The sequence below is a fragment of the Phyllobates terribilis genome, unplaced genomic scaffold, assembly GCF_046119375.1.
Source record: "Phyllobates terribilis strain yellow unplaced genomic scaffold, ASM4611937v1 Scaffold_2__4_contigs__length_985480577, whole genome shotgun sequence".
Classification (NCBI taxonomy): Eukaryota; Metazoa; Chordata; class Amphibia; order Anura; family Dendrobatidae; genus Phyllobates; species Phyllobates terribilis.
Window position 1 is genome coordinate 50615607 of NW_027362762.1, and position 27481 is coordinate 50643087.

The 27481-nt window shown below is 44.6% G+C and overlaps 1 protein-coding gene across 1 annotated transcript; it reads right to left on the reverse strand.

Annotated features, from left to right (window-relative positions):
- Window positions 1–481: 481 nt before the first annotated feature.
- On the reverse strand, window positions 482–27141 carry ALG8 (ALG8 alpha-1,3-glucosyltransferase). The gene is made up of 13 exons (XM_073669615.1): window positions 26981–27141; window positions 24408–24486; window positions 24119–24312; window positions 23301–23410; window positions 19978–20045; window positions 18901–19027; window positions 18712–18815; window positions 11918–12038; window positions 4865–5004; window positions 3707–3846; window positions 3539–3636; window positions 1786–1858; window positions 482–850 (listed from the first exon to the last, which is right to left on the reverse strand). The coding sequence occupies exons 1-13, from the start codon at window positions 27103–27105 to the stop codon at window positions 619–621; spliced, it is 1611 nt and encodes a 536-aa protein (XP_073525716.1). The 5' UTR covers window positions 27106–27141; the 3' UTR covers window positions 482–618.
- Between the last annotated feature and the right edge of the window lie 340 nt (window positions 27142–27481).

Sequence of the window (27481 nt, forward strand, 5' to 3'; positions counted from 1 at the left end):
AGTATAAACACTTAAGTTTGGTTTGTGATTGGTGACAGTCATCTGAGCTTTTTCAAAATGGCGACATCATGGCTTCCCATCCCGATACAGATGGCTGAAGCGGCCTGCACTGGATCCACGGGGGGGGGGCGGGGGGGGGGGACAGCCAGAGAGAATACGTAATTTTTTGTAATTTTACCCTTTCCAAGCTGCCTGTAAAGTTTTTAAATAAAAGCAGACGACCCCTTTAAACCCTTTTGTAACTGCTTTTTATTGATTAGCGGTAATTGTGTGACGCGTTTCCACATTCTGCTCCATTCTCAGCCTGATCCACCTCCGCCTCCCCATACAATCTGGGGGCTATCAATGCACCTGCCCACCACTGTGCATGCGCAATAGCCACCTGGATTGAGGCATATACATGGCACCACGTAGGTGAAAAATGAGACGTTAACTCTCCCGACTCGCCATTTTGTACACAACTGATGAAGACACGATAACATTTGTGATGGAAAAAATGTTTTATATCCAAAAAAAAAAAAAACACTTTTTCTTTTATATTTGTAATAAAAAAAAATAAATTTCTCTACAGAGTCAATCTTGGTCCTCGGCAGATCGGGTGCAGGGACGGATGTGTCCTCACTGGCGTTTCTTAAGAGTCGTCGTTGCTCTGGTGAAGGCGGAAATGTAAAGTCTGATCCAAGAGTAGGTAATGCCCAGGGCGCAGTACACAGAGGTCAGCAGCAGGGGGACGAAGGGCAGGCGCCGCTGCCAGGGGGTGAAGGGGTAAATGATCTCGCACAGTAACTCCAGGGGCAGGAGGCCGCAGACGTACAGCGCTTCCAGCCGGCTCAGCAGATTCCCTTCTTTCCTGTAAAAAGCACAGAAACAAAACCACACGGCCATTGACAGCGCACCAACACAGACCAGAAGGGATCGGGTAAAGGTCTGAATGGGAGATGCTACTTTTATTATAAAGGCATTTAAACAATAATTTAAACCCCCTTTAATTTAGACTCTCTTAAGTTATTTCAGACCTATACCAGGCCCCTAAAGAAAATTAGACCACCTCCTAGTGGCGGCTACAGGAAGTCTTCTCTGTTTTGTCTACTCTGCCTTTAAGGGGGTCATCCATAACCAATATATTGATGATCTATCTTTAGATCAGGTCATCAATATCCAGTAAACACACTGATCAGCCTTTCTAGGTCTGATCTGCAGTCCCCTGGGAAAGGCCATACTGGTTTAATTGGAGATGCCATGGGGGGCTGCTATCAGCTGATCGGGGTCGGCCCCCCCAACACCATTTTAAGGGTGCATTCAGACATCCGTACAAATCGGACCGCCATGCACGGACTGGCTGCTGGTTTTTATTTCTATAGACCCGTCACGCTCGGGAGACCCACGGACAGTCCGTGAATTGTGACCGATTTGTATGTCTGAATGCGCCCTAATAGTGAGGACCCATCCGAAAGGAGAGGTCATCGATATCGAAGGTCTCGACAAGAGCTCCTCTATTACAGGAGACTGGAGGACATCTTCAGGAGTGACAACTATGTATCTCCATTGGTCTATGGACAATTTTTCCTCCATCGACCGACTCAGGAAATTTTGATTCTGATGGAAGAAACCATCAACAAGTAGGGCCGACAGCTGAGAGAAAGAAAAAGGGAAGAGGAGAAGCGGACAGACAACTTTTGCATGACTTTTTCTGACACCGCGCCGCCCGCAGGAGTCGCCGTAGTGTTTGCCGCGCTGGGCGACCACATTGGGATTGATGCGGAGACGTTTGTGAATTCTGGTTACCTGAACGAAGCCTTCAATGCACTGAAGCTGAAGATGGTGAAAAAGGCCATCAGCAAAAGCTTAATAGGCAGCTCTGAAAAGCACAGAAACATTTGGTTAATGGTCTGCACCCCACTTATCAATTTAGAGATTCATCTCTTTTCATCTTAATAAATATATTTTACCTTTTTGGATCATGGTCATTTTTTTTTGATGGATGGATATAGTTGTATGACGTCCTTTTAAGGGTTTTTTTTTGGCACGAGTTGTACTTTATGCAGGTGCAATTTTTTTTTTTGTATTTGATTTACATTCGTCTTTATTTTGGCAAAGATGTAAAAAAATAAATAAATAAATAATTCCGATGACAGTTTTTATTTACTTTACTTTGTACGGGTTTTTATGGTGGTAACGATACCACATGGTGTATTTTTTATGTTTTGGGGGGGCTTATTAAAGCTTTTCGGAAGAAAAAGCTATGTTGCTTTCTTTTATTTATTTTACTGTTATTTTAATATTACTTTTTTCTAATTTTTTTTTACTAAATTTAAAGTTACTTTAAAAGGCGATGAAGAAAATATTCATTTTTATTTTTACTTTTCAGTGGTTGTCTGGGACTTGCATATTGATGACATATCCACTGGATAGGGCCTCAATATTAAATTTGTTGGGTCTGACCACAGCACACCTACCAATCTGCCGTTTTTTTGCTCCTGAAAACCCCCAGCCTATGCAGTAATAGTACACGCAGGCAGTAGTTAGGGTATACACCTACCCCAGCAACACAGAATATGGTCAGACAGCACTGGGATCCTTACATGTACCTTTGGCCGTCTACCCATACAAGGTATGAGCTGCAATCATGAGGGGGTCTCCTTTCTAGCGTTACCATTTGAATGCTGCGATCAGTGCTGACTGCAGCATTTAAATGGTTAAATGGCAGAAATCTGAGGTTCTGAAGCTCCAAAGCCCGGGCTGCACTACTGAGACCAGTATGATGACAACCAAGTCTGTGCTGACACCCGCAGTTTACATGAGCTGATACAACTGGTTATGGCTGCCAGTCTGCTCTATTTTCAGGCAGAGGAGCTGCAGTGCAATGAAAGGCAAAGAGAGTTGAGAATGGCAGTCCTTAATGCAAGGACACAATAACCCTTATAAAGTTTTTATAAACCTATAAAACTTTTTTTTTTTTTTTCTTTTAAAAAGTTTGATATAAGACACTTACTTTACAACACAAGGAAAGGACACAATGACCCAGTTACAAACTTTTTATAAAAGTTTATCAAACTTTTTTTTCTTTTAAAAAGTTTGATACAGAGCTTATAGGACAATCACTTTACACCGCAGGGAAAGAACACAATGACCCTTACAAAGTTTTTATAAAAGTTTAGCAAACTTTTTTTTTCTTTTAAAAAGTTTGATAAAGATCTTATAGGACACTCACTTTACACCACAATGAAAGGACACAATTACCTGGTTACAAACTTTTTATAAAAGTTCATCAATCTTTTTTTTTTGTTTTAAAAAGTTCAATATAGGTCAATCACTTAGACCACAGGGAAAGGACATAATGACCCTTATAAAGTTTTCATAAAAGTTTATCAAACTTTTTTTTTTCTTTTAAAAAGTTCGATAAAGATCTTATAGGACAATCACTTTACACCACATGGAAAGGACAGTGACCCAGTTACAAACTTTTTATAAAAGTTTATCAAACTTTTTTTTTTCTTTTAAAAAGCTCGAGAAAGAGCTTATAGGACAATCATTTTACCTTGAAGAGTAAAGAGAAGAGGAAATAATGAGAAGTGACCCACAGTCGCTAGAATCAAATACATCCCAGCATCCTTTGCACTGCTGACTGCCAGTAAGCTGAAAAAATAAAAAAGAAAAGTCATAAAAGTAAAATATTCACTATATCCTGTTTGTGCTCTCCTCTCACCTGAAAGGTAAAATCGCCAGGAGGATTGCCTTCTCATGTACGTGCCATCCGAACATAAAGGAGCTGAGGGCGCAGAGGATCAGACAGCGCAGGAAGCTTCGTGGTCCCTGGGGTCTAAACCACAAACACAAAACCGATGGCTGCAAAATAGAAAAGGGCAAAATTGATGGACGCACAACATCCTAACCAAGAAGGGAGTTTTTTTATTTAAAGTAATGCCGTACCTCTAAGATATGATTGGTGGGGGTCTGACCTCTGCTAACCCCCCAGATTCTGGGAAAGACATTGCTTCCCGGCTATTTTTTCCCTCCTGCAGCCGGCCCCATTCACTTGATTGGATCTGTGCTGCAGTTCCCTTTCATGGACTGTTAGCCGATGGGCACTGTGCACAGGAACAACAGAGAGGAGGACATAGCACTACAACTGGGCTGCAGACCACTCACTGTCAGGATCGGACCCAGCTTACCATAAATTGATGGCATATCCTAGCTATAGATCATCCCTGTATACAATGGAAAGGCCATTTAATAAAAATAAAGCTTCATTTTATAAAAAAGAAAAAAAGTTCTAAAACTTAAATTCCTCATCATCTGTTAGGCTGGGAACTTAGGAGACTTAAAAGGGATTTTCTCATCTTCAAAGATTGATATTTTTCAGATGCACCTTGTAAATATAAGCACTTTTGCAATTTGCTGCTAATTAAAATTTGCAGCCGTTCTTGAGATAGTAACACTTTTTCTTTTGTTTACAGCTCGTTGCCTGGGAGACCGACCACCGCTGCTCTCTTAAGGTTGTAAGCGCTGCGCTGAAGCTGGCTTTAAGAGGTAACAATGCGCTCCAGATCAACTTCAAAACAAGTGCTTACAAGATCAAACAGAAGAGATCTTTTAAGCACCGTTAATGTTTTGCTGTCTATCAGCGGCAGTCGGTCTCCAAGGCAACGAGCTGTAAAACAAAAAGGAAAAAGTGTTAATATTTCAAGAATGGATTAAAATTTTAATAAGCAGTAAATTGAAAAATTGCTTATAGTTACCAGCACTATCCGACTATATCCATTTATGAAGATGGAAATATAACCCTTTAATTTCTGTATTCCTGGACACTGCACAGACACATTGTAACAAACCATCAGGAGAGAGATTTGTGCTTCTGCAGTACCAGTATAGATAGAAGTGTAAGGATTAAAGTCGTCATTGGTGTGATGGACAGAAGGACGCTGTGCTCAAACTTCTGAACCAGACCCCCGGTCATCGATCCTGTCCGGACTGAAGACGGATTCAGCAGCTGCATCTTAATGCCTGAAATTACAAGAATGAAAACAATGGGAAAAAAAAAAAGGTTTCCTGAATGTCTGCCATCTTTAAAAACCAGCGCCACACCTGTATATAGGTTGGATGCGACATTGCAGCTGTTCAGCTGCAATACCAGTCACAGCCTGAAGACAGGGGTGGCGCTGTTTCTGCAATAAGTAGGCATGTTTTTGCAATTCTGTACAACCTCTTTTAGCCCCTTTTTTTTCCTTGCCGCACATGTACAAATCAGGAAACCGAGGCCACTTTATATTCAGCGAGTGCCAGCTGTGTTATAGGTAAACCAGACCAGAGCTTGCCGTTTAACCACTTAAATGCTGCTCTCAATTTATGGCAGCGACATTTAAATGGTGTGATATCGGGAGAGGGTCCTTTCCGACCTCCATAGGCCACCCTGCAAAACGATAGCGAGGGGCCGATGGCTGATACTAAAGTATTGCTTAATACACATGTGGTCAAAATTGTTGGTACTCCTCGTTTAATGAAAGAAAAACCCACAATGGTCACAGAAATAACTTGAATCTGACAAAAGTAATAATAAATTAAAAATCTATGAAAATGAACAAATGAAAGTCAGACATTGCTTTTCTGCTTCCACAGAATTAAAAAAAATAATAAACTCATGAAATAGTCCTGGAGAGAAATGATGGGACCCCTGAAAATAATGTGACAACAGGGACATGTTAAATCAAGTTGTGTCCATTAATTATCATCACAGGTGTCTACAATCTTGTAATCAGTCAGTGGGCCTGTATATAGGGCTACAGATACTCACTGTGCTTGTATATAGGGTTACAGATACTCACTGTGCTGTATATAGGGCTACAGATACTCACTGTGCCTGTATATAGGGCTACAGATACTCACTGTGCTGTATATAGGGCTACAGATACTCACTGTGCTGTATATAGGGCTACAGATACTCACTGTGCCTGTATATAGGGCTACAGATACTCACTGTGCTGTATATAGGGCTACAGATACTCACTGTGCCTGTATATAGGGCTACAGATACTCACTGTGCCTGTATATAGGGCTACAGATACTCACTGTGCCTGTATATAGGGCTACAGATACTCACTGTGCTGTATATAGGGCTACAGATACTCACTGTGCTGTATATAGGGCTACAGATACTCACTGTGCCTGTATATAGGGCTACAGATACTCACTGTGCTGTATATAGGGCTACAGATACTCACTGTGCTGTATATAGGGCTACAGATACTCACTGTGCCTGTATATAGGGCTACAGATACTCACTGTGCTGTATATAGGGCTACAGATACTCACTGTGCCTGTATATAGGGCTACAGATACTCACTGTGCTGTATATAGGGCTACAGATACTCACTGTGCTGTTTGGTGACATGGTGTGTACCACACTCAACATGGACCAGAGGAAGCAAAGGAAAGAGTTGTCTCAGGAGATTAGAAAGAAAATTATAGACAAGAATGTTAAAGGTTATAAGACCATCTCCAAGCAGCTTGATGTTCCTGTGACTACAGTTGCACATATTATTCAGAAATTTAAGATCTATGGGACTGTAGCCAACCTCCCTGGACGTGGGTGCAGGAGGAAAATTGATGACAAATCAAAGAGACGGATAATACGAATGGTAACAAAAGAGCCCAGGATAATGTCTAAAGAGATTAAAGGTGAACTTCAAGCTCAAGGAACATCAGTGTCAGATCGCACCATCTGTCGTTGTTTGATCGAAAGTGGACTTCATGGGAGACCACCAAAGAGAACACAATTGTTGAAAAAAAATCATAAAAAAGCCAGACTGGAATTTGCCAAACTACATGTTGACAAGCCACAAAGCTTCTGGGAGAATGTCCTATGGACAGATGAGACAAAAATGGAAGTTCTTGGCAAGGCACATCAGCTCTATGTTCACAGACGGAAAAATGAAGCATATCAAGAAAGGAACACTGTCCCTACTGTGAAACATGGTGGAGGCTCTGTTATGTTCTGGGGCTGCTTTGCTGCATCTGGTACAGGGTGTCTTGAATCTGTGCAGGATACAATGAAATCTCAAGACTATCAAGGGATTCTAGAGATAAATGTGCTGCCCAGTGTCAGTAAGCTTGGTCTCAGTCGCAGGTCATGGGTCTTGCAACAGGATAATGACCCAAAACACACAGCTAAAAACACCCAAGAATGGCTAAGAGGAAAACATTGGACTATTCTGAAGTGGCTTCTATGAGCCCTGACCTAAATCCTATGGAGCATCTTTGGAAAGAGCTGAAACATTCTGGAAAAGGCAACCTTCAAACACGAGACAACTGGAGCAGTTTGCTCATGAGGAGTCGGCCGAAATACCTGTGGAGAGGTGCAGAAGTCTCATTGACAGTTACAGCAATCGTCTGATCACAGCGATCGCCTCAAAAGGTTCAACAAAATATTAAGTTAAGAAGAAGAACCATCATTTCTGTCCAGGCCGATTTCATGAGTTTAATTCTGTGGAAGCAGAAAAGCAATGTCTGACTTTCATTTGTTCATTTTCATAGATTTTTAATTTATTATTACTTTTGTCAGATTCAAGTTATTTCTGTGACCATTGTGGGTTTTTCTTTCATTAAACGAGGGGTACCAACAATTTTGACCACGTGTGTACGTAGTACATGTCATCCTACAATTGCAGGTTCAAGTCCTCCAAAAGAAAACCTCAAAAATAAAGTGAAATGTTAAAAAAAAAAAAAACAAAACCCACAACATACAATTTTTCCCAAAATAAAATAATTTGGCATCTCAATATATGCAAAAACGCGATGCATGAAAATACAAAATTATGTAACTTATATGGTATATGCCATAAAGGGGAAAAAAAAAGCATTTTTGGTCACCACAGCTCCTCCAGTAAACAGTGATCAAAGTGTCCTTTCTACCCGAACACAGAACCATAAAAACTACAGCACACCACATGAAAAGAAGCCCTCATGCAGCTCCATCAACAGAAAAATTAAAGTTCTGGATCTTGGTAAATGGCAAAATAAAAAATCTATTTTTTTTTTTTATTATTTTTTTTTTTTTTACAAAATTCAGAATTTTTTTAACCACTTTAGTGGTTAAAAATATTCAGAACTTTGTAAAAAAAAAAAAAAAAAAATAGAGAAAAAAATAAATATTTTTTTTTGTCATTTACCGAGATCCAATTTTTTTTATTTTTCTGTTGATTATACATTATATATACAGTGCCTACAAGTAGTATTCAACCCCCTGCAGATTTAGCTGGTTGACACATGCGGAATTAACTTGGCATTGTGACATTTGTGCTGTAGATCAGCCTGGAAGTGGGAAATGCACTGCAGCAAATTTTTTTTTTTTTTTTAAAACGTTAAAAGTTAATTCAGTGTCATTTATTATTCAACCCCTCAAACCACAAGAATTCTGTTTGGTCCCCCTAAAGTATTAAGAAGTAGTTCAGGCACCAAGAATAATGAGCTTCACATGTGTGGATTAAAGATCTCTTTTGCCAGCCTTTTCTGACTATTTAAGACCCTCCCCAAACTTGTGAACAGCACTCAGACATGGTCAACATGGGAAAGACAAAGGAGCATTCCAAGGCCATCAGAGACAAGATCGTGGAGGGTCACAAGGCTGGCAAGGGGTACAAAACCCTTTCCAAGGAGTTGGGCCTACCTGTCTCCACTGTTGGGAGCATCATCCGTAAGTGGAAGGCTTATGGAACTACTGTTAGCCTTCCACGGCCAGGACAGCCTTTGAAAGTGTCCTCCCGTGCCGAGGCCAGGCTTGTCCGAAGAGTCAAGGCTAACCCAAGGACAACAAGGAAGGAGCTCCGGGAAGATCTCATGGCAGTGGGGACATTGGTTTCAGTCAATACCATAAGTAATGTACTCCACTGCAATGGTCTCCGTTCCAGACGAGCCCGTAAAGTACCTTTACTATCAAAGCGTCATGTCAAGTCTCGTCTACAGTTTGCTCATGATCACTTGGAGGACTCTGAGACAGACTGGTTCAAGGTTCTATGGTCTGATGAGACCAAGATCGAGATCTTTGGTGCCAACCACACACGTGACGTTTGGAGACTGGATGGCACTGCATACGACCCCAAGAATACAATCCCTACAGTCAAGCATGGTGGTGGCAGCATCATGCTGTGGGGCTGTTTCTCAGCCAAGGGGCCTGGCCATCTGGTCCGCATCCATGGGAAGATGGATACCTGGAGATTTTGGCCAAGAACCTCCGCTCCTCCATCAAGGATCTTAAGATGGGTCGTAATTTCATCTTCCAACAAGACAACGACCCAAAGCACACAGCCAAGAAAACCAAGGCCTGGTTCAAGAGGGAAAAAGTCAAGGTGTTGGAGTGGCCTAGTCAGTCTCCTGACCTTAACCCAATTGAAAACTTGTAGAAGGAGCTCAAGAATAAAGTCCACATGAGACACCCAAAGAACCTAGATAACTTGGAGAAGATCTGCATGGAGGAGTGGGCCAAGATAACTCCACAGACCTGTGCCGGCCTGATCAGGTCTTATAAAAGACGATTATTAGCTGTAATTGCAAACAAGGGTTATTCCACAGAATATTAAACATAGGGGTTGTATAATAATTGACTTTTATGTTTAAAATGTAATAAAATTCAACTGAGCAACATAACTTTTTGGTTTGTAAGATTTAAGCTTCTGTTCATAAAACCTACTCTCGTTTGCAGTTTGAAGGCTCTAACTTATTTGCATCTTATCAAACCAGCTAAATCTGCAGGGGGTTGAATACTACTTGTAGGCACTGTATATTATATTTATATATATAACTGTATATATATATATATATATATATATATATATATATATATATATATATATATAACTGTATATATATATATATATATATATATATATATATATATATATATATATATATATATATATATATATATATATATATATATATATATAACTGTATATATGTATATATATATATATAACTGTGTATATGTATATATATATAACTGTAGGAAGAAGATTAGAACCGAAAAATAAGTTACCAAACAAATATATAAAGGAGATAACGAGTATCTCCATAATGGGAACTATTCAGAGGACTATGTATATAGGGCCATTCGTATAAATAACATATGTCACGGAGTGCCTAAGCAGGAAAATACGAATATATGGCCAAACAATATAGTAAAGAGTATCTTTATTGAAAAAATATACATATAAATAAATAATCACAATATCATTACAGGTAATGGTGGCACAACATATGTAAGAAAACATTTACAGAGACATAAATAAAACATACTTAAAACCAACCACCAGGTGTCGCCACAGAGTGCAGATACCGCATGCCTTATATAGCATTATGAGCAATAGCCATATCAATAAGTGTAATCATATATAAATGATGAGTGGCTAACAAATTTATCGACAGCACAGCCACCTAAAGATGTGCACCTTCATAATGTATATGTAATGTATAAAGAAATACCAAGAGAAGGAAATAACACATCAAACATATGATTCACCTTAATATTGCGGTCAAGACTGCACGCTGTGTCGCTCCCCGACGCGCGTTTCGGCGCTCCTGCCTTTTTGAAAAAGGCAGGAGCGCCGAAACGCGCGTCGGGGAGCGACACAGCGTGCAGTCTTGACCGCAATATTAAGGTGAATCATATGTTTGATGTGTTATTTCCTTCTCTTGGTATTTCTTTATACATTACATATACATTATGAAGGTGCACATCTTTAGGTGGCTGTGCTGTCGATAAATTTGTTAGCCACTCATCATTTATATATGATTACACTTATTGATATGGCTATTGCTCATAATGCTATATAAGGCATGCGGTATCTGCACTCTGTGGCGACACCTGGTGGTTGGTTTTAAGTATGTTTTATTTATGTCTCTGTAAATGTTTTCTTACATATGTTGTGCCACCATTACCTGTAATGATATTGTGATTATTTATTTATATGTATATTTTTTCAATAAAGATACTCTTTACTATATTGTTTGGCCATATATTCGTATTTTCCTGCTTAGGCACTCCGTGACATATATATAACTGTGTATATGTATATATATATATATAAAACTGTGTATATATATATATATATATATATAAAACTGTGTATATATATATATATATATATATAAAACTGTGTATATGTATATATATATATATATATATATATATATATATATAAAACTGTATATATATATATATATATATATATATATATATATATATATATATATATATATATATATATATATATATATATATATATATATATATATATATATAAGGATATGAGTTTCGTATCGCCGCAATCGAACAGACCTGGAGAATCCTGTGTGATAAAGACCATATTCCATTCCTGGGAAAATTGGATAAAAACTAATAAAGATCCTCAAGGCCTCGTTCAGACGGCCGATGTTCTTGTACGAGTGTTATCTGTGGCTTTCACGGACAGCCGTCGTACCTGTGATATTATATGGGGCCATTCATACGAGTGTCCGTGATTTTTCCCAGACAGACGGTCCACGGAAAATCACGAAGACAGGTCCGATTTTGCTGGAAAATTGGCAGTGCAAGTGTATGGGTCTGTCGAAAAATCTAATCGCAATCGGATGACATCCAAGTGCAGTCTGATATTTACAGACTGTCAGAAAGGAGAAGGTGGAGAAACTTTATTTTTTTCTTTCTCCACCTTCTCCTTTTCTTACGGGAAAAACTGATCACAATCTGACCAAAATAACCGGTCCGTTCTCTTACGTGAGAAAACCGGACGTCTGAATGAGGCTTAGGAGTTTGTCACCCAGTGCAGAGATAAATCTAAAAACTCTTCTAATAAAAGCTATAATAATAATAATAATCGGAGGAGGACTCTGGGACGTGATAATGAGAAGTGCGGTTTATTACAATTACCGATAACAGACAGGGCTTTGTCCGCGCCATTGTACAATGCCCAGAAGTTTGGAGCCCAGTACGCGTGGCAGAGGCCTCTCTTAAAAGGAAAAAGGCGGGAAAGGACTTGCGGAAGCTGACCCTATAAAAGAAAAATATATATATATATATCAAATTCATGGCTGCCAATGATATAGTCATCATCAATAGTTACTCCGGTCAAATCAAACATTGGGCTTTAATTGTACAAAGGTAACACTTCCTGTCACTTGGCTCATGTACCGTCGGGTTCTCCCCTTTGAGAAAAGTTTTCCTAGAAGATCTGTTTGTAGTAAAAAAAAAAACTTTTTACTCAACCTCCCCATGTCCAGCGCTGAGACTACAGTATCTGTTGTTGTCGTCCGCAGTGCTGATATCATGTCGACAGCACTGCAACCAATCCATGAGCTCAGCAGTGCTGAGTGGCTCGTGCTTTCAATAGATAATTGATTGGCTGCAGCGCTATCAACGTAATGAAAGCGGACAATAACAAACACCAGGAGCAGCGGGGGAGACTCAGCACTGCAGCTGGGGAGGGTGAGTAAAGCACCGTTTTTTTTTGTTTTTTTTAACTATTAATGGACCTTGTAGCAAAAAAATTTCTGAAAAGGGACAATCCCTTTAAGAAAGAGTGGGCAGCATCAGACTGGTGATTTTTCAAAAACAAATACTTATTATCAAAAGCAGCCAGAAAAATCCTAAATGACCTCCCCTAAAGGACTTTCTAAGAAAAATCCGGTCCGAATTTTTGGGTTATGGGATCCCAATATACAGAGCGGGACCTGACAATCCTTCCTCTATAAATACAATTGCGGGACGAGATGTAGGTCTGAAGGTCACCATTCACTTTCCCATACAATGTACTGAACAACACGGAAAAAAAATTACAAGTGGGATAAAATAGTGGGATGTAATTCTGCCATTGATTTTTGGGGTTCTGTTTTTACGGCGTCCATTGGGTGCTAAAAATGACCTAGTAACATGAGTCTTCAGGTCAGTGCGACTACGGAAATCCCAAACTTTCATGTTTTGTTTTTATTTTAAATTATGAATAAAATGTAAAAGTTTAGAATAAAAAAAAAAAGTGTTTTTCATCGTCATTTTCCGAGACCCGAAACTTAATTTTTCTGTTGGTGGAGCTGTGCGAGGGCTTTTTCTATGGCAATACAAGCTCGTGTTTTCCTTGATACCATTTTGGGGCAGATAGAAGCTTTTTATTTAATTTTTTTTGCAGAGTTGCTGCAACTAAAAAGATCTTATTCTGGCATTTCAATTTATTTTCTCTTTATAGTTTTAACCAAATCAGCTTAATCTTTATATTTTGGTAGATCGGACATTCACGGACGCAGCGATACCACATGTGTTTATTTCTCTTCATCTTTATTTTTAACTTATTTTAAATTGGTGAAAAGGGGGTAGTTTGCAATTTTACATTTTTTTTTTTTTTTTTTCCTTAATTTTTTTTTAGAGTCTTAGAGGACATGAACCTGTGATCAGATATTCGCTTATACTATATATTGCAATACCACAGTATTATGTAGCAAAAAATTGTGGTCTCCTATGAATGTCAGCCTCGAACTGGTCTTCATAGGAGTACCATCATGGCAGGCACAGGCGCAGGAGTACCATCATGGCAGGCACAGGCGCAGGAGTACCATCATGGCAGGCACAGGCGCAGGAGTACCATCATGGCAGGCGCAGGAGTACCATCATGGCAGGTACAGGAGTACCATCATGGCAGGCACAGGCGCAGGAGTACCATCATGGCAGGCACAGGCGCAGGAGTACCATCATGGCAGGCACAGGAGCACCATCATGGCAGGCGCAGGCGTACCATCATGGCAGGCGCAGGAGTACCATCATGGCAGGCACAGGCGCAGGAGTACCATCATGGCAGGCACAGGCGCAGGAGTACCATCATGGCAGGCACAGGCGCAGGAGTACCATCATGGCAGGCACAGGCGCAGGAGTACCATCATGGCAGGCACAGGCGCAGGAGTACCATCATGGCAGGCACAGGAGTACCATCATGGCAGGCACAGGAGTACCATCATGGCAGGCACAGGAGCACCATCATGGCAGGCACAGGCGCAGGAGTACCATCTATGGCAGGCACAGGCGCAGGAGTACCATCATGGCAGGCACAGGCGCAGGAGTACCATCATGGCAGGCACAGGCGCAGGAGTACCATCATGGCAGGCACAGGCGCAGGAGTACCATCATGGCAGGCACAGGCGCAGGAGTACCATCATGGCAGGCACAGGCGCAGGAGTACCATCATGGCAGGCACAGGCGCAGGAGTACCATCATGGCAGGCACAGGCGCAGGCGTACCATCATGGCAGGCACAGGCGCAGGCGTACCATCATGGCAGGCACAGGCGTACCATCATGGCAGGCACAGGCGTACCATCATGGCAGGCACAGGCGTACCATCATGGCAGGCACAGGCGTACCATCATGGCAGGCACAGGCGTACCATCATGGCAGGCACAGGCGTACCATCATGGCAGGCACAGGCGTACCATCATGGCAGGCACAGGCGTACCATCATGGCAGGCACAGGGGCAGGAGTACCATCATGGCAGGCGCAGGAGTACCATCATGGCAGGCACAGGCGCAGGCGTACCATCATGGCAGGCACAGGCGTACCATCATGGCAGGCACAGGCGTACCATCATGGCAGGCACAGGGGCAGGAGTACCATCATGGCAGGCGCAGGAGTACCATCATGGCAGGCACAGGCGCAGGAGTACCATCATGGCAGGTACAGGAGTACCATCATGGCAGGCACAGGCGCAGGAGTACCATCATGGCAGGCACAGGTGCAGGAGTACCATCATGGCAGGCACAGGTGCAGGAGTACCATCATGGCAGGCACAGGCGCAGGAGTACCATCATGGCAGGCACAGGCGCAGGAGTACCATCATGGCAGGCGCAGGAGTACCATCATGGCAGGCACAGGCGTACCATCATGGCAGGCACAGGCGTACCATCATGGCAGGCACAGGCGCAGGAGTACCATCATGGCAGGCACAGGCGCAGGAGTACCATCATGGCAGGCACAGGCGCAGGAGTACCATCATGGCAGGCACAGGCGTACCATCATGGCAGGCACAGGCGTACCATCATGGCAGGCACAGGCGTACCATCATGGCAGGCACAGGCGCAGGAGTACCATCATGGCAGGCACAGGCGCAGGAGTACCATCATGGCAGGCACAGGCGCAGGAGTACCATCATGGCAGGCACAGGCACAGGAGCACCATCATGGCAGGCACAGGCGTACCATCTATGGCAGGCACAGGCGCAGGAGTACCATCATGGCAGGCACAGGAGTACCATCATGGCAGGCACAGGCGCAGGAGTACCATCATGGCAGGCACAGGAGTACCATCATGGCAGGCACAGGCGCAGGAGTACCATCATGGCAGGCACAGGCGCAGGAGTACCATCATGGCAGGCACAGGCGCAGGAGTACCATCATGGCAGGCACAGGCGCAGGAGTACCATCATGGCAGGCACAGGCGCAGGAGTACCATCATGGCAGGCACAGGCGCAGGAGTACCATCATGGCAGGCACAGGCGTACCATCATGGCAGGCACAGGCGTACCATCATGGCAGGCACAGGCGTACCATCATGGCAGGCACAGGCGTACCATCATGGCAGGCACAGGCGTACCATCATGGCAGGCACAGGCGCAGGAGTACCATCATGGCAGGCGCAGGAGTACCATCATGGCAGGCACAGGCGCAGGAGTACCATCATGGCAGGTACAGGAGTACCATCATGGCAGGCACAGGCGCAGGAGTACCATCATGGCAGGCACAGGCGCAGGAGTACCATCATGGCAGGCACAGGTGCAGGAGTACCATCATGGCAGGCACAGGCGCAGGAGTACCATCATGGCAGGCACAGGCGCAGGAGTACCATCATGGCAGGTACAGGTGCAGGAGTACCATCATGGCAGGCACAGGCGCAGGAGTACCATCATGGCAGGCGCAGGAGTACCATCATGGCAGGCACAGGCGTACCATCATGGCAGGCACAGGCGTACCATCATGGCAGGCACAGGCGTACCATCATGGCAGGCACAGGCGCAGGAGTACCATCATGGCAGGCACAGGTGCAGGAGTACCATCATGGCAGGCACAGGTGCAGGAGTACCATCATGGCAGGCACAGGTGCAGGAGTACCATCATGGCAGGCACAGGCGCAGGAGTACCATCATGGCAGGCACAGGCGCAGGAGTACCATCATGGCAGGCACAGGCGCAGGAGTACCATCATGGCAGGTACAGGCGCAGGAGTACCATCATGGCAGGTACAGGTGCAGGAGTACCATCATGGCAAGCACAGGTGCAGGAGTACCATCAAGGCAGGCACAGGCGTACCATCATGGCAGGCACAGGCATACCATCATGGCAGGCACAGGCATACCATCATGGCAGGCACAGGCATACCATCATGGCAGGCACAGGCATACCATCATGGCAGGCACAGGCGCAGGAGTACCATCATGGCAGGCACAGGTGCAGGAGTACCATCATGGCAGGCACAGGCGTACCATCATGGCAGGCACAGGCATACCATCATGGCAGGCACAGGCATACCATCATGGCAGGCACAGGCGCAGGAGTACCATCATGGCAGGCACAGGAGTACCATCATGGCAGGCACAGGCGCAGGAGTACCATCATGGCAGGTACAGGTGCAGGAGTACTATCATGGCAAGCACAGGTGCAGGAGTACCATCATGGCAGGCACAGGCGTACCATCATGGCAGGCACAGGCGTACCATCATGGCAGGCACAGGCGTACCATCATGGCAGGCACAGGCGTACCATCATGGCAGGCACAGGCGTACCATCATGGCAGGCACAGGCGCAGGAGTACCATCATGGCAGGCGCAGGAGTACCATCATGGCAGGCACAGGCGCAGGAGTACCATCATGGCAGGTACAGGAGTACCATCATGGCAGGCACAGGCGCAGGAGTACCATCATGGCAGGCACAGGCGCAGGAGTACCATCATGGCAGGCACAGGTGCAGGAGTACCATCATGGCAGGCACAGGCGCAGGAGTACCATCATGGCAGGCACAGGCGCAGGAGTACCATCATGGCAGGTACAGGTGCAGGAGTACCATCATGGCAGGCACAGGCGCAGGAGTACCATCATGGCAGGCGCAGGAGTACCATCATGGCAGGCACAGGCGTACCATCATGGCAGGCACAGGCGTACCATCATGGCAGGCACAGGCGTACCATCATGGCAGGCACAGGCGCAGGAGTACCATCATGGCAGGCACAGGTGCAGGAGTACCATCATGGCAGGCACAGGTGCAGGAGTACCATCATGGCAGGCACAGGTGCAGGAGTACCATCATGGCAGGCACAGGCGCAGGAGTACCATCATGGCAGGCACAGGCGCAGGAGTACCATCATGGCAGGCACAGGCGCAGGAGTACCATCATGGCAGGTACAGGCGCAGGAGTACCATCATGGCAGGTACAGGTGCAGGAGTACCATCATGGCAAGCACAGGTGCAGGAGTACCATCAAGGCAGGCACAGGCGTACCATCATGGCAGGCACAGGCATACCATCATGGCAGGCACAGGCATACCATCATGGCAGGCACAGGCATACCATCATGGCAGGCACAGGCATACCATCATGGCAGGCACAGGCGCAGGAGTACCATCATGGCAGGCACAGGTGCAGGAGTACCATCATGGCAGGCACAGGCGTACCATCATGGCAGGCACAGGCATACCATCATGGCAGGCACAGGCATACCATCATGGCAGGCACAGGCGCAGGAGTACCATCATGGCAGGCACAGGAGTACCATCATGGCAGGCACAGGCGCAGGAGTACCATCATGGCAGGTACAGGTGCAGGAGTACTATCATGGCAAGCACAGGTGCAGGAGTACCATCATGGCAGGCACAGGAGTACCATCATGGCAGGCACAGGCGTACCATCATGGCAGGCACTGGTGTCTTCAGGAGACCCCGGGCTACCATGGCAACCCATTGGCATTGCATCACGAGGGAGGGAGGGAGGGATGGGGGCGATGGGTTCGTGGAACGGCGCGCCCCTGAGACGTGTGCCGTAAATGCCTCACCCCTGGGTAACATAGCCGCCATTTGTTGGGAAAGATGCGGATAGGGGAAAATGTAAAGAAAAATAGGAAATATTTTCTTTACTTATGTCACACACTGTGCCCCCCCAAAAATCATATGAATTCATTCTTTTTATTGCCGATTTCCTCTGTAACTGGGGTTGTTATAGTAGCCCCAGTTACAGTGCAAATTCAGCCTCCTGCCTGCATAGCAGAGCTGACTGGGTCTCCGGGGCACAGCTGCTCCTGCTCTCCCTGCACCCAGTAATCACAAGATAATTTTATTCAAAAAGAGCAACCTTACCAAATTTAACATGTCAGGCATAGTGAACGGGGCACTTTTTTTCTTTTTTTAAATTAATAATTACTATTTTTTTTTGTTCAGTCCAACTCCCAAAAAAATCTAATAAAAAGTGATGAAAAAGTCAAATGTACCTCCCAAAAAAAGAAACAAAAAAACACCGTCATACACGTTAATGAACAAACATCTTTTTTTTTTCTCATCAAGGAAAAATCAGATCTGGTAAAATTCCTTTAATCTGGAAACGAAGCGACAAGTGGAGATCATAAAATATTCTGGATGATCAGATTTGCTGCATAGGTTCCAACAAAAATCATAGAATTTGCATGCACATTGGTGAATAAAACATACCAAGTATATAAAGGGTCCAAACGAAACCGCGAAAACCAGCACAACTATGACGGCCAAAGCGAGGAGGCGCAAAAGACTGAAACTTCTCCATCGTATGGAGCCGTCTGTGGAGCAAGACAGGAGGAGAAGAAACTGAGCCATAATCAGGGAGACCGGATCTGATATAATAGCGGACGCACTATTACTAACCTGGATTATTCACAGTAAAGCAGTAACAGCGCAATAAGTAGATGCCGTACGCCGGGGCGATGTACAAGTAGATGTGTTTAAAGTTTAAGAGGACAGCGAAGAGGAGTGCGCTCTCCAGGTGTCTCTTCTGCCAAAGAAAAATGTCAATTATTTTATCATCTTATGTCTATTTTGGAACAGACTCTAACTTCTAAAAGGGGGGTCTTCATTCCAGACAATCCTAGGAGGATCCCCCCAATAATAAGCTAATCAAATGATCTCCCAGTGCTGAGACTCCCATTGATCAGCTGGGGAACCTGGCTGTAAGCCTATATATAATTTCACTGCAGGACAGAGTGAGAATCAGAGTAAAAAAAAGAGGCTGGTGCTGCTGCTTTTGGGTGTTTATCACTTTCACAGTGCAGGATTCACAGTTACACTGCACAGTACTGGAGACGCTAAGGTTGGTTTCTTTTTTGCAAAATGTTTTTTTTTTTTTTTTTTTTTTTACAGGTTTAATAACAAGCAGAATTGATCACAATAATATAATACTAAGGGGGAAATTCAATACGCCTGGTGTAGAGCACGCTAGTAGTCTTAAAAAAGTGCTCGTAGGAGTGCAGTTCCTGATTCATTAATGAATTAGACACGTCTGTTACCTAGCATGCACCACTGCCAGAATTGTACACCAGTCGTATATTTCTGGAGTAGGTTACACCCCTTTAGTGGTGTAAATTATGATGGATTTGACGGGTGGGTGATCGTGAACCCATCCCATCCTGCCCATATTGGCTGGGACTGGGGTGTAAACGCCAAAATTTGCAAAATATTTGTGCAACCTCTGAGTTGCGCAAAAATATTGTGACTTATTAAGGTGTTTATGCCAGATTTCTGGTGTAAAAACCTTAATGAATTGCATCCTTAGTATGTATCTCACTCCAGTGCAGGAATCACAGCTACACTGCACAGTACTCATCTATGCGTTCCTCAATGCTGCTTCTTTTTAGTACTTTTCTTTATATCACCCTACAGCTGTAACCTCCCAATCACCAGAAAAAAAAAACCAAAGAGTGTGTATACCCCTGCCATAACATTTACCTGAAACATGCGAGCGATGGACAGCAGCATGATCCCGGAAAGAAATCCATTATATTGGAAGTGGATATCTAAGAAAGCATTCAGGACAAGAATCACCAAATGTTAATGACCTTAACCCTTTCCTGCCGCAGTCAATTTTCATTTTTGCGCTTTCTTCTAAGACTCAACTTCTTTATTTTTCTGTCCACATAGCCGTATCAGGGCTTTTGTTATGTGGAAAGAGTTGTGGTTTTGAATGACACCATTCACTTTACCGTATAATGTACTGTAAAACACAGAAAAATGGTGAAAAATAAAAAATGCAATTCTAACTGACCTAGCATGAACTTTTTAAAAGGGGGCTTTGTGTCGCTATTTTCCAAGCACTGTATTTTTTTTTTTCTGTCAATGGACCTGTATGCGTCTTGTTTTTTGACCTCAACTAGGTAATGACACTGAAAAGAAGACCTAGACTACGTAATGACACAGAAAAGAAGACCTAGACTGGTTACGGACACCATAGAGAAGAATTAGACTAGGTAAGGACACCAGAGAAAAGACCTGAACTAGGTACAGACATCGGAGAGAAGACCTAGACTAATAACGGACACTGGAGAGAAGACCTGGATTAGGTACAGACACCAGAGAGAAGACCTAGACTAATAACGGACACCAGAGAAAAGACCTAGGCTAGGTGCAGACACTGGAGAGAAGACCTAGACTAATAACGGACACCAGAGAAAAGACCTAAACTAGGTACAGACACCAGAGAGAAGACCTAGACTAGGTACAGACATCGGAGGGAAGACCTAGACTAATAACGGACACTGGAGAGAAGACCTGGATTAGGTGCAGACACTGGAGAGAAGACCTAGACTAATAACGGACACCAGAGAAAAGACCCAGACTAGGTACAGACACCGAAGAGGAGACCTAGACTAGGTACAGACACCGAAGAGAAGACCTAGACTAGGTACAGACACTGGAGAGAAGATCTAGACTAATAACGGACACCAGAGAAAAGACCCAGACTAGGTACAGACACCGAAGAGGAGACCTAGACTAGGTACAGACACCGGAGAGGAGACCTAGACTGGGTAAGGACACAGGAAAGGTGACCTAGACTAAGCTCGGACACTGGAGAGAAGATCCAAACTAGGTAAGGACACCATAAAAAAACCCAGACTAGGTAAGGACACCAGAGCGAAGACCTAGACTAGAAAAGGACACCACAGAGAAGACCGAGACTACGAAAGGACACCGGAGAGGAAACAGACTAGGTGATGACACCGGAGAAAATACCAAGACTAGGTAATGACATCGGAGAGGAGATCTAAACTAAGTAAGGACACCAGAGAGGAGACATAGACTAGGTAAGGACTGCTGAGATGTAGTTTTTAATCAATACCATTTTGGGGTGCATACAATGTTTCAATCACTTAATATAGTACTTTTTGGGGAAACGGTGCGGTGATAAAAAATTGGCAAATGGGCAGCACGGTGGCTCAGTGGTTAGCACTGTTACTTTGCAGCGCTGGGGTCCTGGGTTCAAATCCCACCGAGGACATTATCTGCAAGGAGTTTGTATGTTCTCCCCATGTTTGTGTGGGTTTCCTCCGGGTTCTCGGATTTCCTCCAAAGATATACTGATAGGGAACGTAGATTGTGAGCCCCAATGGGGACAGTGCCCATAATGTCTGTAAAGCGCTGTGGAATTAATGGCGCTATATAAGGGAGTAAAATAAATAAACAAATTCTGGAGTTTTTATTTTTTTTCTTTTACAGCATTTACCATTTGGTTTACATAACTTTCTGTGTTGATAAATCAGACTTTTATGAACATGGCATAACCAAATATGTTTTTTTTTTGTTTTATTAATTTCTTTATTCTTGTATTGGGAAAAGGAGGGTGTGACTCAACGTAACTTTTTTAATTTTCAAAAAAGTATTTGGAATATTTTTATTTTCAGTTCCCCGAGGGGACTTGAACCTGCGATGGTGTAGTATCGGCGTCTCTGCCCCGACAGGCAGATACGCCGTCCCTCTTACCGCCGCGCTCCCCGTCCGGCGTCCTCCGGCGCTCCTGCTTCTGCTGCTGCCGGCGTGCGCAGCTTCCCGGACACTGTGCTTAGGGCGCGCGCTCCCTCCCTCTTAAAGGGGCCGCGCACGCCGTCCTAAGGAGTCCCCGGCCAATGGCCGGAGGACCTCTCATATAAAAGGCACCTCCTCCAAAATGGAGGTGCCCGTGCAAGGTTGTAGCTTTGTGTGCGACACTCTGCTTCAGCCCTCAGGTCCTGCTGCTAGCCTGACTACCAGTCCAGCCCGCCAGCCTGACTACCAGTCCAGCCCGCCAGCCTGACTACCAGTCCAGCCCGCCAGCCTGACTACCAGTCCAGCCCGCCAGCCTGACTACCAGTCCAGCCCGCCAGCCTGTCTACAGTCCAGTCCGCCAGTCTGTCTACAGTCCAGTCCGCCAGTCTGTCTATGGGCCCTGCCCGCCTTCTTACCTGGAAGCACCTGCCCGTTACCTGCTGTGCCTGCCAGCCCGCTTACCTGGAAGCACCTGCCTGTTATCTGCCGTGCCTGCCTGCTTACCTGGAAGCACCTGACTGTTAGCTGCCGTGCCTGCCAGTCCGTCTGCCCGAATCACCCGCCAGCCTGCCTGCCGTGCTCATCTGCTGTACCGGTCAGTCCCTGCCTTCTGACCCGTGGGAGTCACCTGCTCTCATACAAGGTCGGTCCCCAGAGTAGCACCTGGTCCCTCTGCTCGGTCCTTCCCTGGTCACGGAGTCGACTGAGCCGCCGTGCGACCTTGGTCGGTCCGAGTTGATACCTAGTTACGCCCCTCTGGTCCCTCCTTGCTCCGCAGCACAGAGGTTACAACACCCGGATCCGCAACAGATGGTTTGATCACTTGTATTATATATATTGCAATATTGAAAATCACAGTCTCTTACGAAGCCTAGAGTTTGGCTGAGCTTCACATGAGACCAAGATGGCAGCGACATCATGGTGAGGTAGATGGCAGCCCAAAGCATGATTTAAATGCCGTCAGAAATCGCTAGAACCGATTGCTAGGTGATGGATGTACTACACAGCTCCTGAGCCCGGTCCATACACACGCACCCAGACAGGACATAATAGTACATCCTATATCAGGAAGGGGTTAAATATCAGGGAGCCCTTTCATTGAAAGTGGGGCACCTGGCTGGCCAGAGGACTCCCGGTCCCAGCAGTAGGACTTATCAGACATTTATGGTGTATTGTATGAAAAATGTCATTAAATCAAAAGACAGTTTACATCAGTATTTATCGTATGTGTGAAAAGAGACGTCAAAGGATACGATCTATAATCAGTAGCCCGAAGTTCCAAAGAAGAAGGACAGCGAGGATGAACACCGGTCTCTCCAGCAAATCCCTCCGATCTTTTTTATCACTGATACATTGGCAGCACCTGGATCAAATCACGAGACAAAACAATGTAAAAGGACGGAAGGAAACCAGAGAAGAGAAAGGAATGGAAAGTGCAGATGATGGAAGGTAAAAGATGGAAACAGAAGGGAAAAGGAAGGACTGGCCTAATTGAGGACAATGTAGGGAAGAAAAAAAACAGGTAAGGACACTGTAGAGAAGACCTAGCCTAGAAAAGAACACTGGAGAGAAGACCTAGACTAGATAAGGACACCAGAGAGAAGACCTAGACTAGATAGATATGGACACCGGAGAGAAGACCTTGACTGTGCAAGGACACCGGAGAGATATAGACAATAAGTAATTGTAGTGAGAACAAACACTGGACAAAGAACAGGAAGCTAAGGAATGTAACATTAGGAATAAGCAGATCCAAAACAGAAATGGCAAGAAGAAAAGGAAAAGAACAACATCAAACAAAGTGAGGGAGGATAAGACAAAAAAACAACAACTAAAAATAAAGGTCAGGGGAAGAAAGAACTGTCTCTCCACTATGCTTTACCCTGCAGTCTTCACAAACTAACCAAGACATAAGTACAAGGAGCACTGACTTATCGCAGCAGTGACAGAATGCTTATAATCTACAGATAACAAGTGAGAAGAATATAAAGAACCTGCGGCGCACAAAGGGGGAGGGGCAATAATAAGAGGGAGGAGCCATTCTGTGTATAGACACATGTCAGGATCTTACTGTTTGGCGGCATAGATGAAGAAGACATCGGAGAGGATGACAGAGAACCTCTGGAAGAGGACGGTACTCGGGCTGGCGTAGTTTAGGTTTTCCACTTTCAGCATTTCAGGATCGAAGTAGAGAGCTAAGTGTGAGAGGGCGCACTCAAACCAGGCGAAAAACGGAGGGTAATCCAGCGTCCACTCGGAGGTCGCCTACAGATCAGCAATCAAAAGGGCTCATAATAAATGTCTGACGCCGACTGAGGGCCAAAACACCCGAGCGTCAGGGGTGAGAAGAGTGCACCCACCTCATAGTACCACCGAGATACAGGCAAACTGTGGGTGATCGCCAGCCAGTTCCTGTGGACCTCGAAATCTGTAGAATGACTGCGGAGAAAAATAAAAGGCGGATTATGAACTTACTGCCTTTTACAGTATTATTGGTCCATCAGATGGCAGTATTATATTATGTGGGTTGTATGGCAGCACTATGTGACAGTATTACCAGAGCTGCGTATCTCACAATTACTTAAACATTAAATGACATTAGTATTACAGTATTATCATGTGGTTTGTATGGCAGGACTATATGTGTGCTGTATATGGCATCACTGTATGGAAAATGTGAGGCAGTATTATATGGGCTGTATGGTAGCAGTATATGGCAGTATTATATGGGCTGTATGGTAGCAGTATATGGCAGTATTATTTGGGCTGTGTCGTAGCAGTATACGGCAGTACTATATGGGCTGTATGGTAGAAGTATATGGCAGTATTATATGGGCTGTATGGTAGCAGTATATGGCAGTATTATATGAGCTGTATGCTAGCAGTATATGGCAGTATTATATGGGCTGTATGGTAGCAGTATAATATGGGCTGTATGGTAGCAGTATATGGCAGTATTATATAGGCTGTATGGCGGCAGTATATGGCAGTATTATATGGGCTGTATGGTGGCACTATATGGCAGTACTATATGGCAGTATTATGTGGGCTGTATGGTAGCAGTATATGGCAGTATTATATGGGCTGTGTCGTAGCAGTATATGGCAGAATTATATGAACTGTATGCTAGCAGTATATGGCAGTATTATATGGGTTGTATGGTAGCAGTATATGAGCTGTATGGTAGTATATGGCAGTATTATATGGGCTGTATGGTAGCAGCATATGGCAGTATTATATGGGTTGTATGGTAGCAGCATATGGCAGTATTATATGGGCTGTATGGTAGCAGTATATGGCAGTATTATATGGGCGGTATGGTAGCAGTATATGGCAGTATTATATGAGCTGTATGACAGAACTATTTTGGTCCTTCATGTTGGTATTGTGAGGTCTAAGTATGATACTGTTAGTTGGGAACAGAATGTAAACATTATGTGGGTTGTACGCTGGCACTATATAATGGTGTTATGTAGCTGTGCATGGAAGTTTTACTTAACAGTATTACAGGAAATCTGTCAGTAGGATCATCCCTTCTAAGCAGTCTATATGAGTATGTAGGTCAAAGGAAGAGGAATAAAATGATACCTTGATATCTGAGAGCCGATGTCTTATTCCAGAGAAATATACATTTCTCTTAATATGTAAATGACTGTTAAGATCTCTGGGCCGGACATAGATCTCCCAATAATCTGCCTCCAGAGGTTATTGTAAATAAAAGGTGGAGTTACAAGTGTGAGACATGTATTGACTGACAGTCTCTCATAATCACATATACAGATCTGCAGTGAAATCACAACTAACACGGTACAGTACAGCCGGCGGGGTACAGCAAGGTCAGCACAGTACAGCAGAGTCGGCGCGGGACAGAAGAGCCAGCACAGGACAGCAGAGGTGAACTTTGTCTCATTACAAACATTTGGAACAGCACCTGTCCTCAGCTCTGCTGCAAAACTGCCCCGGATTATAACCAACAGTACAGCAGAGTTTAAACTTGTCTCATTAAAAACACAACGAGTACATTAGCAATTTTCTTCTCTCAGAGCTATCAGCTCTGCTGCCCCTCCACCGCACTGGCTATCAGTGGGAAGGAATCTGAAGGACTAGGAGAGGACAACTGCATATATTTAGCTCTGCTGTACTCTTTCACTTTTGACCTCACTGCAGAGCTGAATGTAATTATGAGAGCAGACTGTCGGTCATTACATGTCTCACACTGGTAACTCCCCCTATGATTTATAATATCTTAACAGCTGATTTACATATTAAGAAAAAAAGTGGATTTCTCAGGAACAAGACATCGGATCACAGATATCAAGGTATCATTATATAACGCTTCCTATGGCCTACATGCTCATATAGACGACTCAGGAGGGTGGATCCTTTCCCTTTAAGGCAGTGGTATTCGGGCACTACATGGCAGGATTATTTTTGCACTATATGATGACATTATGTGGACAGTATATGGCAGTATTCTTTGCGGTATTATGTGGGCTTTAGGGCAATACTATGCAGGTTGCATAGCAGCATTATTTCAGCACCGCAGTATATGGATATATGTGGGCAGAGTTATTTGCACAATGACATAGGCAGCATTATTCAGGCACTATATGGCGGTATTACACAAGCTGCTTACATCATACACTGTATTAGGATGAGGCCTCCCATCACCAGGGTAATGGTGGGGTGTTAGGGTGACACCACGTATATACACACCACCTGCATGCACTGACAGCATACACAGGGGGGTGGTATATGAGGGGTGCACTTACTTTCAACCATGCAGTGTATGTATATAGGGGCATTTTCCATCTGTGTCAGCTGTGAGACCCCAGGCTACAGCTCTGCTATCCCCACCCATTGACATGGCAAAGCATGCTGGAACTTGTAGTCCCCTCTACTAATACGAAACATAACGCTGCCCCCTCCTTACTAGGTCGGTATGAGGAGACATTTCAGCAGGGAGACCCCGAGAGACAGAGTCACAAACCATCCCCTGTCCCCAGATTCCCGGCTCCGGGTTCCACTGTCCACGCTTCCGGCACTGTGGGCCACCATCTTGGTACACCCGGACAATACGCCGGCAGGCGGGGCAGTGACGTCACGTATGGGGGCGTGGTCTGGTTCAACCACATGGTCTCAACCTCGGCAGTCGGGATGTCCAGTGTCTGCTGCACCAAGGAGCCGGGATTGTCTGCACCGAGGAGCAGGGATTGTCTGCACCGAGGAGCCCGAACACTGAGGATGTGATATAGAAAAAAAAAAGGATTCTAGATGTCTTCTTTAACTAAACTGTAATTAATGTGTTCCTATGAACATGCCCTTGAAGTGATTGACCACGCCCCCATGACTACTATTTTGAGCATTCCGAACTTTTACACCTATGGGATAATTTCTGGAGACTAGGCTCCCAACTACATGTACTTTACCCAAC

Coding starts and splice junctions, on each gene's coding strand:
- ALG8 (XM_073669615.1), bottom strand. CDS start 27,105: ATGGTGGCCCACAGTGCCGGAAGCGTGGACAGTGGAACCCGGAGCCGG. Junction 3,847..4,864: donor TTACACTTCTATCTATACTG/GTACTGCAGAAG, acceptor TCTATTTTGCAG/CCATCGGTTTTGTGTTTGTG. Junction 1,859..3,538: donor TCTTCTCTTTACTCTTCAAG/GTAAAATGATTG, acceptor TGTGCTTTTCAG/AGCTGCCTATTAAGCTTTTG.